The sequence below is a fragment of the Tachyglossus aculeatus genome, chromosome 21, assembly GCF_015852505.1.
Source record: "Tachyglossus aculeatus isolate mTacAcu1 chromosome 21, mTacAcu1.pri, whole genome shotgun sequence".
In the NCBI taxonomy this organism is placed as follows: domain Eukaryota; kingdom Metazoa; phylum Chordata; class Mammalia; order Monotremata; family Tachyglossidae; genus Tachyglossus; species Tachyglossus aculeatus.
The window spans coordinates 1,654,595-1,674,799 of record NC_052086.1 but is presented as its reverse complement, the minus strand read 5'-3'; the positions used below and the strand labels follow the sequence as shown (position 1 = coordinate 1,674,799).

General features: G+C 51.2%; 1 protein-coding gene across 1 annotated transcript in view; it reads left to right on the top strand.

Moving 5' to 3' along the window:
* PI4KA (phosphatidylinositol 4-kinase alpha) overlaps positions 1-19,306 on the top strand; it is a 142,251-nt gene extending 122,945 nt beyond the window's left edge. The window contains exons 43-55 of the mRNA XM_038762294.1: positions 751-871; positions 5,560-5,689; positions 5,814-5,884; positions 6,111-6,183; positions 8,313-8,383; positions 8,601-8,710; positions 12,258-12,362; positions 12,485-12,610; positions 14,948-15,068; positions 15,312-15,471; positions 15,827-15,916; positions 18,626-18,709; positions 18,795-19,306. Of these exons, the coding sequence (XP_038618222.1) occupies positions 751-871; positions 5,560-5,689; positions 5,814-5,884; positions 6,111-6,183; positions 8,313-8,383; positions 8,601-8,710; positions 12,258-12,362; positions 12,485-12,610; positions 14,948-15,068; positions 15,312-15,471; positions 15,827-15,916; positions 18,626-18,709; positions 18,795-18,846 (1,314 nt within the window). The 3' untranslated portion in view covers positions 18,847-19,306. The remainder of the gene's footprint in view (positions 1-750; positions 872-5,559; positions 5,690-5,813; positions 5,885-6,110; positions 6,184-8,312; positions 8,384-8,600; positions 8,711-12,257; positions 12,363-12,484; positions 12,611-14,947; positions 15,069-15,311; positions 15,472-15,826; positions 15,917-18,625; positions 18,710-18,794) is intronic.
* Positions 19,307-20,205: the final 899 nt, after the last annotated feature.

The window sequence follows — 20,205 nt, the reverse complement described above, 5'->3', positions numbered from 1 at the left end:
TATTCTTCTTCTCATCAGTCCCCTGAGCCTCACTGAAGGCCGGCCGGATGCGTGCCTCCCGGCCTTCCCCAGAATTTGCGGTGATAATAATAATAATGGTGGCATTTGTTAAGCGCTTACTATGTGCAAAGCACTGTTCTAAGCGCTGGAGCATTCACCCAGGCTCCATCGCAGCCGCTGGGTGACCCGGGCTGGACCGGGTCAGGGTAGTGGCTCTCCCCACACAGTTCAGATCTGCCAGCGGGCCGGCAGTCCGGAGTCTGAGCCGTCATTACCGACACCATGACTCCATTGAGCCATGAGCAGCCATTGAGAAGCAGCGTGGCTCAGTGGAAAGAGCCCGGGCTTTGGAGTCCGAGGTCATGGGTTCGAATCCCAGCTCCGCCCCATGTCTGCTGTGGGACCTTGGGCAAGTTACTTCACTTCTCTGAGCCTCAGTTACCTCATCTGTAAAATGGGGATTAAGACTGTGAGCCCCACACGGGACAACCTGATCACTCTGTATCCCCCCCCGCAGCGCTTAGAACAGTGCTTTGCACATAGTAAGCGCTTAACAAATGCCCACATTATTATTATTATTATTATTAGCCACGCTGCTTCTCCTGATGCATCAGTCCAAACTGATGGGTTTGACTCTGGGTCTGTCAAGTTCGATTCTGCCCCGTCCCCCGTCCTGACGCGTTTGACTGCGCCGGCCCCCGCGTCCGGGGCGGGTGGCAGGTTCGAGTCTGCGCCGTCCTGCGGTTGCAGATGGGTTACGTTCGTGAGTACATCCTTTGGGCGGCCTCCAAGTCCCAGCTCCTGGCGCACCAGTTCATCTGGAATATGAAGACCAACATCTTCCTGGATGAAGAGGGGCACCAGAAAGACCGTGAGTGTCCCCCCGGCCTTCCCCGACGACTGGGTTTTCCCCACCGCTGGTTTTTCAGATTCATTCACTCATTCAGTCGTATTTATTGAGCGCTTACTGGGTGCAGAGCACTGTACTAAGCGCTTGGGAAGTACAAGCTGGCAACATATAGAGACGGTCCCTACCCAACAGCGAGCTCACAGTCTAGAGTGGGGAGACAGACAACAAAACAGATTTTACCTCCTTCTCTTCCCCACAGCACCTGTATATATGTATATATGTTTGTACATATTTATTACTCTATTTTACTTGTACATATTCTATTTTATTTTGTTTACATGTTCGGTTTTGTTGTCTGTCTCCCCCTTCTAGACTGTGAGCCCGCTGTCGGGTAGGGACCGTCTCTAGATGTTGCCAACTTGGACTTCCCAAGCGCTTAGTACAGTGCTCTGCACACAGTGAGCGCTCAATAAATACGATTGATTGATTAATAAAATAAAATAAACAGAATAGTAAATACGTACAACGATGCCCGCTGAGCATAAATCAAGCAAAATCCAACAGCCTCTCGGAAGGAATCTTTAATCATTTCCAATCAGGTACTTAAAGGCCCCAAGGAAAAAAGCCAAAGGAGGAACAGGACATTAAGCTCCTGTGAACTCAGATGATTCAGTCGTATTTATTGAGCGCTTACTGGGTGCAGAGCACTGTACTAAGGGCCTGTGAGGGGACGATAAACAGGTTACAGCCTAGAGTTGACCCTGTTGGACCCCAAGTCCCCACCCCCTGGCCCGGAGGGAAGAGGAAATCTGAAGTAGTATTTTTGCCAGTAACCCCCTTTTCTTTATGGTATTCGTTAAGCGCTTACTATGTGCCAGGCGCTGTAGAGAAGCAGTGCGGCTCAGTGGGAAAAGCCCGGTCTTTGGAGTCAGAGGTCATGGGTTCAAATCCATTGATTTGTTGGGTAGGGGCCGTCCCTATATGTTGCCGATTTGTACTTCCCAAGTGCTTAGTCCAGTGCTCTGCACACAGTAAGCGCTCAGTAAATACGATTCAATGAATGAATGAATGAGAGTGCAGTATAACTGCCAACTTGCCACCTTGTACTTCCCAAGTGCTTAGTCCAGTGCTCTGCGCACAGTAAGCGCTCAATAAATACGATTCATCATCATCATCATCATCAATCGTATTTATTGAGCGCTTACTATGTGCAGAGCACTGTACTAAGCGCTTGGGAAGTACAAATTGGCAACATATAGAGACAGTGAATTCATTCAGTGAATGAATGAATGAGAGTGCAGTATAACTGCCACCTTGCCACCTTGTACTTCCCAAGCGCTTAGTCCAGTGCTCTGCGCACAGTAAGCGCTCAATAAATACGATTCAATGAATGAATGAATGACAGTGCAGTATAACTGCCACCTTGTACTTCCCAAGCGCTTAGTCCAGTGCTCTGCACACAGTAAGCGCTCAATAAATACGATTGAATGAATGAGTACAACAATAAACCGACACATTCCCTCCCCAAAATGAGCTTGCAGTCTAGATGGGGAGTGACAGACATCAGTACAGTTAAATCAGTTACAGATAGGTACTTAAACGCTGTGGGGTCACAGTCTTAATCCCCATTTTACAGATGAGGTAACTGAGGCACGGAGAGGTGAAGTGACTTGCCCAAGGCCACACAGCAGACAAATGGCGAACCCGGGATCAGAACCCATAACTTTCTAACTCCCAGTCCTGGGCTCTAGCCACTCCGCCTCGCTGCTTCCCATTTTAATTGAATTTTTTGCCCGGTTCGTCGCCGAGTGTGGGAGTTAGGAGCCCTGGGTTCTAATCCCAGCGCCGCCATGTGTGACCTTGGGCGGGTCACTTAACTTCTGTATGCCTCAGTTTCCTCCTCTGTAACATAAGGGTTCGATAACCTGTTCTTCTGCCCCGTTAGACTGTGAGCCCCAGATGGGACAGGGATCGTGTCTGATATAATTATTATGTGGGACAACCTGATCGATCAATCAATCAACCAATCAATCGTATTTATTGAGCACTTACTGTGTGCAGAGCACTGGACTAAGCGCTTGGGAAGTACAAGTTGGCAACATATAGAGACGGTCCCTACCCAACAGTGGGCTCACAGTCACCTTGTATCCGCCCCAGCGCTTAGAGCAGCGCTTTGCACATAGTAAGCGCTTAATCAATCAATCAATCAATCGTATTTATTGAGTGCTTACTGTGTGCAGAGCACTGTACTAAGCGCTTGGGAAGTACAAGTTGGCAACATATCAAGACAGTCCCTACCCAACAGTGGGCTCACAGTCACCTTGTATCCCCCCCAGCACTTAGAACAGCGCTTTGCACATAGTAAGTGCTTAATCATCAATCAATCAATCATATTTATTGAGCGCTTACTGTGTGCAGAGCACTGTACTAAGCGCTTGGGAAGTACAAGTTATTATTATTAAGTAGGAAAATATCCTGTTCCCGCCCTCAGGGAATCGCAGTCTGGGGAGAGACAGTAGCTGAAAATTGGCCCGTTCCTCCGTCTTGAAAGAGAGGAGTTCAAGAGAATAGCCACATGCCAATCAGTAGCCTCTACTGAGTGCTTATAATAATAATGATGGCATTTGTTAAGCGCTTACTATGTGCAAAGCACTGTTCTACGTGCTTATCTTATGCGAGGCACTCTACTGAGCAGATAAATAAATAATAATAACAATGATGGTGTTTGTTAAGCGCTTACTATGTGCAAAGCACTGTTCTAAGTGCTTATGCGAGGCACTCTACTGAGCAGATAAATAAATAATAATAATGATGGCATTTGTTAAGCGCTTACTATGTGCAAAGCACTGTTCTACGTGCTTATCTTATGCGAGGCACTCTATTGAGCAGATAAATAAATAATAATAATGATGGCATTTGTTAAGCGCTTACTATGTGCAAAGCACTGTTCTAAGTGCTTATCTTATGTGAGGCACTCTACTGAGCAGATAAATAATAATAATAATGATGGCGTTTGTTAAGCGATTACTATGTGCAAAGCACTGTTCCAAGTGCTTATCTTATGCGAGGCACTCTACTGAGCAGATAAATAAATAATAATAACAATGATGGCGTTTGTTAAGCGCTTACTATGTGCAAAGCACTGTTCTAAGTGCTTATCTTATGCGAGGCACTCTACTGAGCAGATAAATAAATAATAATAATAATGATGGCATTTGTTAAGCGCTTACTATGTGCAAAGCACTGTTCTACGTGCTTATCTTATGCAAGGCACTCTACTGAGCAGATAAATAAATAATAATAATAATGATGGTGTTTGTTAAGCGCTGACTATGTGCAAAGCACTGTTCCAAGTGCGTATCTTATGTGAGGCACTCTACTGAGCAGATAAATAAATAATGATGGCATTTATTAAGCGCTTACTATGTGCAAAGCACTGTTCTCAGTGCTTATCTTATGCGAGGCACTCTACTGAGCAGATAAATAAATAATAATAATGATGGCATTTGTTAAGTGCTTACTATGTGCAAAGCACTGTTCTAAGTGCTTATCTTATGCGAGGCACTCTACTGAGCAGATAAATAAATAATAATAATAATGATGGCGTTTGTTAAGCGATTACTATGTGCAAAGCACTGTTCCAAGTGCTTATCATATGCGAGACACTCTACTGAGCAGATAAATAAATAGTAATAATAATGATGGTGTTTGTTAAGCACTTACTATGTGCAAAGTACTGTTCTAAGTGCTTATCTTATACGAGGCACTCTACTGAGCAGATAAATAAATAATAATGATAATGATGGCGTTTGTTAAGCGCCTACTATGTGCAAAACACTGTTCCAAGTGCTTATCTTATGCGAGGGACTCTACTGAGCAGATAAATAAATATTAATAATAATGATGGTGTTTGTTAAGTGCTTACTATGTGCAAAGCACTGTTCTAAGTGCTTATCTTGTGCGAGGCACTCCATTGAGCAGATAAATAATAATGATAGTGATGGCGTTTGTTAAGCGCTTACTATGTGCAAAGCACTGTTCTAAGGGCTTATCTTATGCACTCGAGCGGATAAATAAATAATAATAATAATGATAGCATTTATTAAGCGCTTACTATGTGCAAAGCACTGTTCTAAGTGCTTATCTTATGCGAGGCACTCTACTGAGCAGATAAATAAATAATAATAATGATGGCATTTATTAAGCGCTTACTATGTGCAAAGCACCGTTCTAATCGTCTACGCACGACAGTGCTTAGGGTGGCTGATGGGATGGAATATCAGGTCAATTGGGGAAGGCTTTTTAGACTGTGAGCCCGCTGTTGGATAGGGACGGTCTCTATATGTTGCCAACTTGGACTTCCCAAGCGCTTAGTACAGTGCTCTGCACACAGTAAGCGCTCAATAAATGCGATTGATTTGATTTGATTCCCGGTGGAGATGGAGGGTTGGGGAGTTGCAAGCGTGGGGGGAAAGGTGTCAGTGAAATAATAACGATAATAATGGCATTTTATTAAGCGCTTACTATGGGCAAAGCACTGTTCTAAGCGCCGGGGGGGGGTACAAGGTGATCAGGTTGTCCCGCGGGGGGTGAAAGGTGGGAGGTTGAGAGCGTGGAGGAGGTCAGAGGGGGTGAGCTGGGGAGGACGGGGCGGAGTGGGCACGGTCCCCCGGCCCACGCCCCGGATCCCGTCCCGATCCCGCCCTCAGCCGACATCGGGGAACTGCTGGAGCAGCTGGTGGAAGACATCACCAGCTCCCTGTCCGGCCCGGCCAAGGAGTTCTACCAGCGAGAGTTCGACTTCTTCAACAAGATCACCAACGTGTCGGCCATCATCAAGTGAGCCGCCGGGAGCCCCCCGGAGCCGGCCCGGGGCCCGCGGGGGGGGACGGCGGGGACGGACGGGGCGGGCGGGGGGCAGGCCGCGGCCGGGCTGAGTCGTGCCGTCCGCCGCGCGGGCCAGGCCTTACCCCAAAGGTGACGAGCGGAAGAAGGCGTGTTTGAGTGCGCTGTCGGAGGTCAAGGTGCAGCCGGGTAAGTGACCGCTCGCTGCCCGTCCCCGGGGGGCTCGCCCGGGCCCCCTCTCCCCCCTCGCTCCGCCCAAGGGGCCCGTCACCCACCGTCGCCAACCCCCGCCACGGCCCGCGAGGAGCCGGTCCCCGGTGACGGTGTTCCCGGGCCCCGGCCGGACGCTCATCCCCGTGGCGAGGAGGAGGCGGCCCGGCTCCGCGCGGTGACCGGCCCGCCGCCCCCTCCCCAGGGTGCTACTTACCCAGCAACCCCGAGGCGATCGTGCTGGACATCGATTACAAGTCGGGGACACCCATGCAGAGGTAACGGGCGGCTCTCTCGCACCCGCGACTCTCCCTCCTCCTCATCAGTCGGACTTATTGAACGTTTACTGTGTGCAGAGCGCTTGGGAAGTACAAGTTGGCAGCCACCACGGGGTTCCCCTGGGTGACCACCACCACCTCCAGCTCCCTGCCATGCTGGGAAAGCGGTGGGGCCTAAAAATGATAATAACGATAGCCTTTATTAAGCGCTTACTCTGTGCAAAGCACTGTTCTAAGCGCTGGGGAGGTTACAGGGTGATCAGGTTGGCCCATGGGGGGCTCACAGTCTTAATTCCCATTTTACAGACGAGGTAACAGAGGCACAGAGAAGTGACTTGCCCAAAGTCACACAGCTGACAATTGGCGGAGCCGGGATTTGACCCCATGACCTCTGACTCCAAATAATAATAATAATAATAATGGCATTCATTAAGCGCTTACTATGTGCAAAGCAGTGTTCTAAGCACCGGGGAGGTAACAAGGTGATGTCCCACGGGGGGCTCACAGTCTTAATTCCCATTTTACAGATGAGGTAACAGAGGCATAGAGAAGTGACTTGCCCAAAGCCACACAGCTGACAATTGGCGGAGCCTGGATTTGAACCCATGACCTCTGACTCCAAATAATAATGATAATAATGGCATTCATTAAGTGCTTACTATGTGCAAAGCACTGTTCTAAGCTCTGGGGAGGTTACAAGGTGATCAGGTTGTCCCATGGGGGGCTCCCAGTCTTAATCCCCATTTTACAGATGAGGGAACTGAGGCCCAGAGAAGTGACTTGCCCAAAATCACACAGCTGACAATTGGCGGAGCCTGGATTTGACCCCATGACCTCTGACTCCAAATAATAATAATAATAATGGCATTTATTAAGCGCTTACTATGTGCAAAGCACTGTTCTAAGTGCTGGGGAGGTTACAGGATGATCAGGTTGTCCCACGGGGGGCTCACAGTCTTCATCCCCATTTTACAGATGAGGGAACTGAGGCACAAAGAAGTTAAGTGACTTGCCCAAAGTCACACAGCTGACAATTGGCGGAGCCTGGATTTGAACCCATGACCTCTGACTCCAAAGCCCAGACTCTTTCCACTGAACCACGCTGCTTCTCTCCGCCTAGCGGTTAGATCCCGGGCCTGGAAGTTAGAAGGACCCGGGTCCGAATCCCGGCTCCACCGCTTGTCTGCTCTGCGGGACTTAGGGCAAGTCACTTCACCTCTGGGCCTCAGTCCCCTCATCCGTAAAATGGGGATTAGGACTGTGAGCCCCACGTGGGCCACGGACCGTGTCCAACCTTGCATCTCCCCCAGCGCTTAGTGGGGGAAGCAGCGTGGCTCAGTGGAACGAGCCCGGGCTTTGGAGCCAGAGGTCATGGGTTCGAATCCCAGCTCCGCCACATGTCTGCTGTATGACCTTGGGCAAGTCACTTAACTTCTCTGAGCCTCAGTGACCTCATCTGGAAAATGGGGATTAAGACTGTGAGCCCCCCGTGGGACAACCTGATCACCTTGTATCTCCCCCCAGCGCTTAGAACAGTGCTCTGCACATAGTAAGCGCTTAAGAAATGCCATCATCATTATTGTTATTATTATTCCTGGCACAAATGCCATCATTATTATTATTATTATTATTATTATTCATTCAATCGTATCTATTGAGCGCTTACTGTGTGCAGAGCACTGTACTAAGCGCTTGGGAAGTACAAATTGGCAACGTATAGAGACGGTCCCTACCCAACAGCAGGCTCACAGTCTAAAAGGGGGAGACAGACAATCAATCAATCAATCAATCATATTTATTGAGCGCTTACCATGTGCAGAGCACTGTACCAAGCGCTTGGGAAGTACAAATTGGCAACATATAGAGACAGTCCCTACCCAACATTGGGTTCACAGTCTAAAAGGGGGAGACAGAGAAAAAAAAAACCAAACATACTAACAAAATAAAATAAATAGAATAGATATGTACAAGTAAAATAAATAATATGTACAAACATATTTTTTGTTGTATATACAGACAACAAAACAAAACATATTAAGCAAACAAAATAAATATCCTTCCTGGCACATAGTAAGCGCTCCGCAAATGCCGTAAAGCAAACTGAAAGACCCCCCCTCTTCTCGTTCCAGCGCCGCGAAAGCCCCGTACCTGGCCAAGTTCAAGGTGAAGCGCTGCGGCGTCAGCGAGCTGGAGAAGGAGGGTCAGTGAGGGTCCCTTGGGAATCCGGCCCGGAAAACGTGGGCGGCCGTTTTCCCGTCCTGGTGGGCGGCGGACCGGGATGGGCCGGGGGCGGGGGTCCTTGTCCGTGTCCCCCCAGTTCCCGGGAAGCCATTTGGGTTGGGTGGCGACCCCGGGGTGGCCCCGACCCCGAGGCGGCGGGCCCCGTGGCTGACCGGGCTCGGCCTCGCCGCCCCCAGGGCTACGCTGCGGCTCGGACGGGGCCGATGCCAACGAAGAGCGGAACGAGGATGGCAGGAGGATCTGCTGGCAGGCCGCCATCTTCAAAGTGGGCGATGACTGTCGGCAGGTGGGACCCCGTGCCCGCCGGCGGGGCTGGCACGCGCTCTGGGACCCCGGCTCTTGAGATCAGTCAGTCAATCGATCGTATTTATTGAGCGCTTACTGTGTGCAGGGCACCGGACTAAGCGCTTGGGAAGTCCAAGTTGGCAACATCTAGAGACGGTCCCTACCCAACAGGGGGCTCACAGTCTAGAAGGGGGAGACAGAGAAAAAAGGGGGAGACATCATCATCATCATCAATCGTATTTATTGAGCGCTTACTATGTGCAGAGCACTGGACTAAGCGCTTGGGAAGTACAAATTGGCAACATATAGAGACGGTCCCTACCCGGCAGTGGGCTCACAGTCTAAAAGGGGGAGACAGAGAACAAAACCAAACGTACTAACAGAATAAAATAAATAGAATAGATATGAACAAGTGAAATAAATAAATCAATAAATAGAGTAATAAATATGTACCAACATATATACGTATATCCAGGTGCTGTGGGGAAGGGAAGGAGGTAAGAAGGGGGGGATGGAGAGGGGGACGAGGGGGAGAGGAAGGAAGGGGGAGACAGAGGGGGAACAGTCTCTATATGCATAAAGCAGCATGGCTCGGTGGAAAGAGCCCGGGCTTTGGAGTCAATCAATCAATCAATCAATCAATCGTATTTATTGAGCGCTTACTATGTGCAGAGCACTGTACTAAGCGCTTGGGAAGTACAAATTGGCATCACATAGAGACAGTCCCTACCCAACAGTGGGCTCACAGTCTAAAAGGGGGAGACAATCAATCAATCAATCGTATTTATTGAGCGCTTACTATGTGCAGAGCACTGTACTAAGCGCTTGGGAAGTACAAATTGGCATCACATAGAGACAGTCCCTGCCCAACAGTGGGCTCACAGTCTAAAAGGGGGAGACAGAGAACAGAACCAAACATACCAAACATACAAAAATAAGTAGGCTAGAAATGTACAAGTAAAATAAATAAATAAATAGAGTAATAAATATGTACAACCATATATACATATATACAGGTGCTGTGGGGAAGGGAAGGAGGTAAGGCGGGGGGATGGAGAGGGGGACGAGGGGGAGAGGAAAGAAGGGGCTCAGTCTGGGAAGGCCTCCTGGAGGAAGTGAGCTCTCAGCAGGGCCTTGAAGGGAGGAAGAGAGCTAGCTTGGCGGATGGGCAGAGGGAGGGCATTCCAGGCCCGGGGGAGGACGTGGGCCGGGGGTCGACGGCGGGACAGGCGAGAGCGAGGTACAGTGAGGAGATTAGCGGTGGAGGAGCGGAGGGTGCGGGCTGGGCAGTAGAAGGAGAGAAGGGAGGTGAGGTAGGAGGGGGCGAGGGGATGGACAGCCTTGAAGCCCAGGGTGAGGAGTTTCTGCCTGATGCGCAGATTGATCGGTAGCCATTGGAGGTTTTTGAGGAGGGGAGTAATATGTCCAGAGCGTTTCTGGACAAAGATAATCCGGGCAGCAGCATGAAGTATGGATTGAAGTGGAGAGAGACACGAGGATGGGAGATCAGAGAGAAGGCTAGTGCAGTAGTCCAGACGGGATAGGATGAGAGCTTGAATGAGCAGGGTAGCAGTTTGGATGGAGAGAAAAGGGCGGATCTTGGCAATGTTGCGGAGCTGAGACCGGCAGGTTTTGGTGACGGCTTGGATGTGAGGGGTGAATGAGAGAGCGGAGTCGAGGATGACACCAAGGTTGCGGGCTTGTGAGACGGAAAGGATGGTAGTGCCGTCAACAGAGATGGGAAAGTCAGGGAGAGGACAAGGTTTGGGAGGGAAGACAAGGAGCTCAGTCTTCGACATGTTGAGCTTTAGGTGGCGGGCGGACATCCAGATGGAGATGTCCTGAAGGCAGGAGGAGATGCGAGCCTGGAGGGAGGGGGAGAGAGCAGGGGCAGAGATGGAGATCTGGGTGTCGTCAGCGTAGAGATGATAGTTGAAGCCGTGGGAGCGAATGAGGTCACCAAGGGAGTGAGTGTATATTGAGAACAGAAGGGGACCAAGCACTGAACCTTGGGGAACCCCCACAGTAAGAGGATGGGAGGGGGAGGAGGAGCCTGCAAAAGAGACTGAGAAAGAACGACCGGAGAGATAAGGGGAGAACCAGGAGAGGACGGAGTCTGTGAAGCCAAGGTCAGATAGCGTGTTGAGGAGAAGGGGGTGGTCCACAGTGTCAAAGGTAGCTGAGAGGTCGAGGAGGATTAGGATAGAGTATGAGCCCTTGGATTTGGCAAGCAGGAGGTCACTGGTGACCTTTGAGAGCGCAGTTTCCGTGGAATGAAGGGGACGGAAGCCAGACTGGAGGGGGTCGAGGAGAGAGTTGTTGTTGAGGAATTCTAGGCAGCGCGTGTAGACAACTCGTTCAAGGAGTTTGGAAAGGAATGGTAGGAGGGATATGGGACGATAACTAGAAGGTGAGGTGGGGTCAAGAGAGGGTTTTTTTAGGATGGGAGAGACATGGGAGACATGGGAGAGTCCGAAGTCATGGGCTCAAATCCCGGCTCGGCCAACTGTCAAGCAATCAATCAATCAATCAGTCGTATTTATTGAGCACTTACTGTCAGCTGTGTGACTTTGGACAAGTCACGTCAATTCTCTGGGCCTCAGTTCCCTTATCTGGAAAATATGGATTAAGACTGCGAGCCCCCACGTGGGAAAACCTGATTACCTTGTAACCTCCCCAGCGCTTAGAACAGTGCTTTGCACATAGTCAGCGCTTAATAAATGTCATCATCATTCATTCATTCAGTTGTATTTCTTATTATTATTATTAATAATAATAATAATAATAATGGCATTTATAAATGTCATCATCATTCATTCATTCAGTTGTATTTATTAATAATAATAATAATGATGGCATTTATTAAGCGCTGACTATGTGCAAGCACTGTTCTAAGCGCTAGGGAGGTTACAAGGTGGTCACGGGGGGCTCACAGTCTTAATCCCCATTTTACAGATGAGGGAACTGAGGCCCAGAGAATAATAGTAATAATAACGATGGCATTTATTAAGCGCTTACTATGTGCAAAGCACCGTTCTAAGTGCTGGGGAAGTTACAAGGTGGTCACGGGGGGATCACAGTGCCTGGCACACAGTAAGTGCATAACAAATGCCACCGTCATTATTATTATCATTATTAATACGTCCGCCGCCCTCCCCAACCCCTGACCGCTGGCGACGGACACGTCCCAGGCCCAGGGTGGGAGGGCGGACAATCGGTGGTATATTAGGGCACTGTACTAAGCGCTCCTGAGTGGACAGTACGACAGCGTTTTGGACACGTCCCCCACCCACAAGGAGCTGACAGTCTAGTGGGGGAGACAGGCATTCAGATAAGTTGCGGATAGGACAGAAGTGATGAGGGGTGAATGGCGGGAGCGTGGGGGACGCACGGGAGGGGGGGAATCCAAGGCCTAATCGGGAAAAAAAAAGCCTCTTGGAAGCTTGGACGGCCGCTCCGGGCGTCTGGTGGACCGTGGGAGCCCGGCGGCCCCCTCTTCCCGCCGAATCCAGTCGCCCGCGGGTGACGTGGGAACGCTTCTTCCCCAGGACATGCTGGCCCTGCAGATCATCGACCTCTTCAAAAACATCTTCCAGCTGGTGGGCCTGGACCTTTTCGTCTTTCCCTACCGGGTCGTGGCCACCGCCCCCGGGGTAGGTCAAGGGGACGGGCGCGGGGCGGACCCCCGGAGGCCCGGATGCCCCCCAACTCCGGGCGAGCGGTGGGGCTCCCCCGTCCTCCCTCAGCCCCTCCGTCCCTCCTTCCCGGCCCCCAGTGCGGCGTGATCGAATGCATCCCCGACTGCACGTCCCGGGACCAGCTGGGCAGGCAGACGGACTTCGGCATGTACGACTACTTCACCCGGCAGTACGGCGACGAGTCCTCCCTCGCCTTCCAGCAGGTAGTGGCCACTCGCGGGCCGGAGGTGGCCCGAGGCGGGTCCTGGGCAGTGGGTTGGGACCGGAGGGGTTGGGAATAGCTAGGACCGTGCCCAGCTCCAGGGAATCTGCTCAGGTTCCGATCCCAGTGTCACCAGCGTGAAGCGGCGTGGCTCAGTGGGAAGAGCCCGGGCTTTGGAGTCAGAGGTCATCGGTTCCAATCCCGGCTCCTCCACTTGTCAGCTGTGTGACTTTGGGCAAGTAGTCACTTCCCTGGGCCTCAGTTCCCTCATCTGTAAAATGGGGATTAAGACTGTGAGCCCCACGTGGGACAACCTGATCACTTTGTAAACTCCCCAGTGCTTAGAACAGTTCTTTGCACATAGTAAGTGCTTAATAAATGCCATTATTATTATTATTATTATTATTCACTTCTCTGGGCCTCAGTGATTAACACTATGAGCCCCCCGTGGGACAACCCGATCACCTTGTAACCTCTCCAGGGCTTAGAACAGTGCTTTGCACACAGTAAGCGCTTAACAAATGCCATCATTATTATTATTATTATGGCATTTGTTAAGCACTTACTATGTGCAAAGCACTGTTGAGAAACAGCGTGGCTCAGTGGAAGGAGCCCGGGCTTTGGAGTCAGAGGTCATGGGTTCCAATCCTGGCTCCGCCAATTGTCAGCTGTGTGACTTTGGGCAAGTCACTTCACTTCTCTGGGCCCCGGTTCCCTCATCTGTAAAATGGGGATTAAGACTGTGAGCCCCACGTGGGACAACCTGATCACTTTGTAAACTCCCCAGTGCTTAGAACAGTTCTTTGCACATAGTAAGCGCTTAATAAATGCCATTATTATTATTATTATTATTATTCACTTCTCTGGGCCTCAGTGATTAACACTGTGAGCCCCCCGTGGGACAACCCGATCACCTTGTAACCTCTCCAGGGCTTAGAACAGTGCTTTGCACACAGTAAGCGCTTAACAAATGCCATCGTTATTATTATTATGGCATTTGTTAAGCGCTTACTATGTGCAAAGCACTGTTGAGAAGCAGCGTGGCTCAGTGGAAGGAGCCCAGGCTTTGGAGTCAGAGGTCCACCAATTGTCAGCTCTGTGACTTTGGGCAAGTCACTTCACTTCTCTGGGCCCCGGTTCCCTCATCTGTAAAATGGGGATGAACACTGTGAGCCCCCTGTGGGACAACCTCATCACCTTGTAACCTTCCTAGCGCTTAGAATAGTGCTTTGCACATAGTAAGCGCTTAATAAATGCTGTCATTATTATTATTGTTATTATTCTCTGGGCCCCAGTGACCTTATCTGTAAAATGGGGATTAAGACTGTGAGCCCCCTGTGGGACAACCTCATCACCTTGTAACCTTCTCAGCACTTAGAACAGTACTTTGCACATAGTAAGCACTTAATAAATGTCATTATTATTATTATTATTATTATTATTATTATTATTATTATTATTATTATTAAGTGGCGGAGCTGGGATTTGAACCCACGACCTCTGACTCCAAAGCCCGGGCTCTTTCCACTGGGCCACGCTGCTTCCCCAAAAGGGAAGGGAAAAGGGAATTGAGAATGTGAGTCCCAAGCGGGGCAGGGACCGAGTCCGGCGTATCCACCCCAGCGCTTAGAACAGTGCTTTGCACATAGTAAGTGCTTAATAAATGCCACTATTATTATTATTATTAAGTGGCGGAGCTGGGATTTGAAGCCACAACCTCTGACTCCAAAGCCCGGGCTCTTTCCACTGGGCCACGCTGCTTCCCCAAAAGGGAAGGGAAAAGGGAATTGAGAATGTGAGTCCCAAGCGGGGCAGGGACCGAGTCCGCCGTATCCGCCCTAGTGCTTAGAACAGTGCTTTGCACATAGCGCTTAATAAATGCCATTATTATTATTATTATTATTATTAAGTGGCGGAGCTGGGATTTGAACCCACGACCTCTGACTCCAAAGCCCGGGCTCTTTCCACTGGACTTCCCCAAAAGGGAAGGGAAAAGGGAATTGAGAATGTGAGTCCCAAGCGGGGCAGGGACTGAGTCCGCCATATCTGCCCCAGCGCTTAGAACAGTGCTTTGCACATAGTAAGTGCTTAATAAATGCCACTATTATTATTATTAAGTGGCAGAGCTGGGATTTGAAGCCACGACCTCTGACTCCAAAGCCCAGTCTCTTTCCACTGGGCTTCCCCAAAAGGGAAGGGAAAAGGGAATTGAGAATGTGAATCCCAACCGGGACAGGAACCGGGTCCGCCGTGCCCACCCCAGCACTTAGGACAGTGCCTGGCACGTAGTAAGCGCTTCTCAAATACCGCAATGGAACGACCGCTTCCCGTCCTCCAGGCTCGCTACAACTTCATCCGCAGCATGGCCGCCTACAGCCTCCTGCTCTTCCTGCTCCAGATCAAAGACCGGCACAACGGCAACATCATGCTGGACAAGAAAGGCCACATCATCCACATCGGTCAGTCCCTCGGCCTTCGGCCCCCCGGGCCCGGCTGCCGGCTGACCCAGGGTCCCGTCCCGTTCCCTTGCGCCGAGGACGGGCACTTGCGGAGGCGTCCGCGGCGGCCTGGCAGTCGGACGGCGGGGTTCCCGCCCTCCCAATCCACCGCCTGGTGTGAGGGGTCCGGGGGGCCGCGGGGGGCCGGGGCGGGCGTGGGAGCCGCTCGCAGCCCTGGCGCTCTCTGTCCTCGGCGTCCCGCAGATTTTGGCTTCATGTTCGAGAGCTCGCCCGGCGGCAACCTGGGCTGGGAGCCAGACATCAAGCTGACGGACGAGATGGTGATGATCATGGGGGGCAAGATGGAGGCCACCCCCTTCAAGTGGTTCATGGAAATGTGTGTCCGCGGCTACCTGGCCGTCCGGTGAGTCCGGCCGCGGCCCCGGCCGCGCCGTCGGCAGCCGGGCACGCCGTTGGGCCCCACATCTCTGACCTCTGAGCCATCCGCGCTGTCGGACCCTGGCGCGCCGACCGCCTCGGGTCAGCAGCCGGACCCCGCCGAGCCGGCCTCGCTGCCGGGCCTGTGGTGACCCAGCTGGGGCCAGGCAGCCGCTCGGACGTCAGCGGTAGGGAGGGGGACCGGGAGACCCCGGGGTTGGCCTGCCCCCCTTCCCTACCTCCCGGGAATCCCGGGATTCACCGGAGCGAGGGTCTCTTGTAGATCCCGGGCGGGAGACGGAGGGGCCGAGTCAGAGCGGGCTCTGCCCGATGCCTTACAGGCCCTACATGGACGCCGTGGTGTCCCTGGTCACCCTGATGCTGGACACGGGGCTGCCCTGCTTCCGGGGACAGACCATCAAGCTGCTCAAGTACGTGGCTTGGGGAGCAGCAGACGGCGGGGAGCTCATCCGTTCATTCGGCCGTATTTATCGAGCGCTTACCGTGTGCAGAGCGCTTGGGGAAGGGCAGTAAAGCGATAAAACGGTGACGTTCCCTGCCCACAACGAGTTCTCGGTCTAGGGCGGGGGGAGACGGGCTACAGCACCGGTAAATAACATGACAGATAGGTACATCGGTGCTTTGGAGCTGGGAGCCGGGGGAAGAGCGCTTAGTACAGTGCTCTGCACATAGCGCTCAATAAATAGGATTGATTGATTGATAAAAAACCAAAAAGAGCGGAGGGCAGCGTACAGAGGAGTGGGAGATGAGGAAAGGGGGGCTTAGTCTGGGAGGAGATAATGATGATGATGATGGCATTTATTAAGCGCTTACTATGTGCAAAGCACCGTTCTAAGCACTGGGGAGGTTACAAGGTGATCAGGTTGTCCCACGGTGGGCGCACAGTCTTCATCCCCATTTTACAGATGAGGTCACTGAGGCGCAGAGAAGTGACTTGCCCAGAGTCACACAGCTGACCGTTGGTGGACTCAGGATAATAATAATAATGATGGCATTTATTAAGGCGCTTACTATGTGCAAAGCACTGTTCTAAGCGCTGGGGAGGGATACAAGGTGATCAGGTTGTCCCACGGGGGGCTCACAGTCTTAATCCCCATTTTCCAGATGAGGTAACTGAGGCACAGAGAAGTGAAGTGACTTGCCCAAAGTCACACAGCCGATAAGGATTTGAACCCATGACCTCTGACTCCAAAGCCCGGGCTCTTTCCACTGAGCCACGCTGCTTCTCATGAAGATGGGCCTTCAGTAAGGCCTTGAAGGAGGGGGAGACATTGTCTGGCAGATTTGAGGAGGCAGGGCGTCCTGGGCCGGCGGCAGGATGTGGGTGAAGGGTCCATATAGGGATTCATCCATTCATTCATTCATTCAATCGTATCTATTGAGCGCTTACTGTGTGCAGAGCACTGTACTAAGCGCTTGGGAAGTCCAAGTCGGCAACATCTAGAGACGGTCCCTACCCAGCAGCGGGCTCACAGTCTAGAAGGGGGAGACAGAGAACTAAACAAAACATATTAACAAAATAAAATAAATAGAATAACTCTGTAGAAATAAAATAAATAAATAGGGATCCCTACCCCCACCTCCCCTTGGGAGCGGGGCAGACCTCCCGCCCCGCCAGAGAGCCGGGGGCCGAGTCCTCCTGGAGGAGGGCCGAGCCCAGAGCCCGCAGGACACGTTGTTGCCAACTCCCATGGATTCTAATCCCGGCTCCGCCACCTGTCAACTGTGTGAGTTTGGGCAAGTCACTTCACTTCTCTGGGCCTCAGTTCCCTCATCTGGAAAATGGGGATTAATCAATCAATCAATCAATCGTATTTATTGAGCGCTTACTGTGGGCAGAGCACTGTACTAAGCGCTTGGGAAGTCCAAGTTGGCAACATATAGAGACAGTCCGTACCCAACAGCAGGCTCAAAGTCTAAAAGGGGGAGACAAGATTAAGACTGTGAGCCCCACGTGGGACAACCTCGACGACCTTGTATCCCCCGCGGCGCTTAGAACAGTGCTTGGCACATAGTAAGCGCTTAACAGATACCAACATTATTACTCATTCATTCACTCGTATTTATTGAGCGCTTACTGTGTGCAGAGCACTGTACTAAGCGCTTGGGAAGTCCAAGTCGGCAACATATAGAGACGGTCCCTACCCACCAGCGGGCTCACAGTCTAGAAGGGGGAGAAAGAGAACAAAACAAAACATATTAACAAAATGAAATAAATAGAATAAATATGTACAAATAAAATAGAGTAATAAATAAGTACGAACATATATACATATATAGAGGTACTACCAGAAAGAGCACAGGCTTTGGAGTCGGAGGTCGTGGGTTCAAATCCCGGCTCCGCCAATTGTCAGCTGTGTGACTTTGGGCAACAGAAAGGAAAGGGGCTGCAATCAATCAATCATTCGTATTTATTGAGCGCTTACGGTGTGCAGAGCACTGTACTAAGTGCTTGGGAAGTCCAAGTTGGCAACATATGGAGACGGTCCCTACCCAACAGTGGGCTCACAGTCTAAAAGGGGGAGACAACAAAACCAAACATACTAACAAAATAAAATAAATAGAATAGATACGTACAAGTAAAATAAATAAATAAATAAATAGAGTCACGTCACGTCTCTGGGCCCCAGTTCCCTCATCTGGAAAATGGGGATTAAGACTGTGAGCCCGCCGGGGGACAACCTGATCACCTTATATCAATCAATCAATCAATCGTATTTATTGAGCGCTTACTATGTGCAGAGCACTGTACTAAGCGCTTGGGAAGTACAAATTGGCAACACATAGAGACAGTCCCTACCCAACAGTGGGCTCACAGTCTAAAAGGGGGAGACAGAGAACAGAACCAAACATACCAACAAAATAAAATAAATAGAATAGATGCGTACAAGTAAAATAAATAAATAAATAAGTAGAGTCACGTCACGTCTCTGGGCCCCAGTTCCCTCATCTGGAAAATGGGGATTAAGACTGTGAGCCCGCAGAGGGACAAGCTGATCACCTTGTATCTACCCCAGGGCTTAGAACAGGGCTCGGCACGTAGTAAGCGCTGACGAGTGTTATTACCGTTGGGACTCCTGGAGGCGGGGGGCCACCCACACCCACGTCTTGGTCTCCAGGCACAGGTTCAGCCCCAACATGACAGAGCGGGACGCGGCCAGTTTCATCATGAAGATCATTCAGAGCTGTTTCCTCAGCAACAGGTGGGCCGCCGCGCCTCCGCCCCCCACTACCCCACCGCCCCTCCGCCCCCGGCCCCGCTGAGCCTCCTCTCTTTCCCCCTTCCAGGAGTCGCACCTACGACATGATCCAGTATTACCAGAACGACATCCCCTACTAGGGACCCTCCTGCCCCTGCTCCCCCACCTCCCCCTCCTCCATCTGCGTGGAACATGCACACACACCCCCGCCGATCTCAGCTCTCTGGCCCCATGTCGTCTGTGCGGGGGTGAGGTCTGGGACCGGGGAGAGGCGGCGCTGCTCCTCACGGCTTTCCTTCTCGGCGGGGGTGGGCCTGAGGGGCTGGGAAAGGGTTGGGAGCCCCCGATTGCATCCCGTTGAGACCCGTAGCGTGGCAAAGGCCAGGGCGTTAGGATGTCGCCCGTGCCTGCCTCGCTCCCTGTTGTGGCCCCTGGCTTTTCTCCATCACGCTCCACGCTGTGGCTTCTCCCTTTTGTGGCCTGTAGCCCCCGCCCGAGGCCCACTGCGGGCCCTGCCGTGGCCTGTGACCGCGTTGTCGCTGAGGCGAGAAAGGTCTCCCTCTTCTATGCTGCTGAAAATAAAATTCTCTCCGGCTCCGGCTAGACTGATCCTCAAGTCACGGGTCCCCCCCCGGAGACCCGAGCCAGGGTTGGCTGGGATCGGCATGCGGGGGGAAGGAAAGCTTCGTCCTACTCAGTAATAGTAATAATGATGGCATTTATTATTTTCTAGACCGTGAGCCTGCTGTTGGGTAGGGACCGTCTCTACATGTTGCCAACTTGGACTTCCCAAGCGCTTGGTACGGTGCTCTGCACACAGCGCTCAATAAATACGATTGAATTTACCATGTGCAAAGCACCGTTCTGAGCGCTGGGGAGGTTACAAGGTGACCAGGTTGTCCCACGGGAGGCTCACAGTCTTCATCCCCCAGATGAGGTAACGGGGGCACAGAGAAGTGAAGCCACTTGCCCAAAGTCACACAGCTGGCCAGCGGCAGAGCCGGGATTTGAACCCATCAATCAATCAATCGTATTTATTGAGCGCTTACTGTGTGCAGAGCACTGGACTAAGCGCTTGGGAAGTACAAGTTGGCAACATATAGAGACAGTCCCTACCCGACAGTGGGCTCACAGTCTAGAAGGGGGAGACAGAGAACAAAACCAAACCGATTAACAAAATAAAATAAATAGAATAGATCAATCAATCGTATTTATTGAGCACTTACTGTGTGCAGAGCACTCTATTAAGCGCTTGGGACGTACAAGTTGGCAACATATAGAGACGGTCATCATCATCATCATCATCAATCGTATTTATTGAGCGCTTACTGTATGCAGAGCACTGTACTAAGTGCTTGGGACGTACAAGTTGGCAACATATAGAGACCCAACAGTGCGCTCACAGTCTAGAAGGGGGAGACAGAGAACAAAACCAAACATACTAATAAAATAGAATAGATATGTACAAGTAAAATAGAGTAATAAATATGTCCAAACAT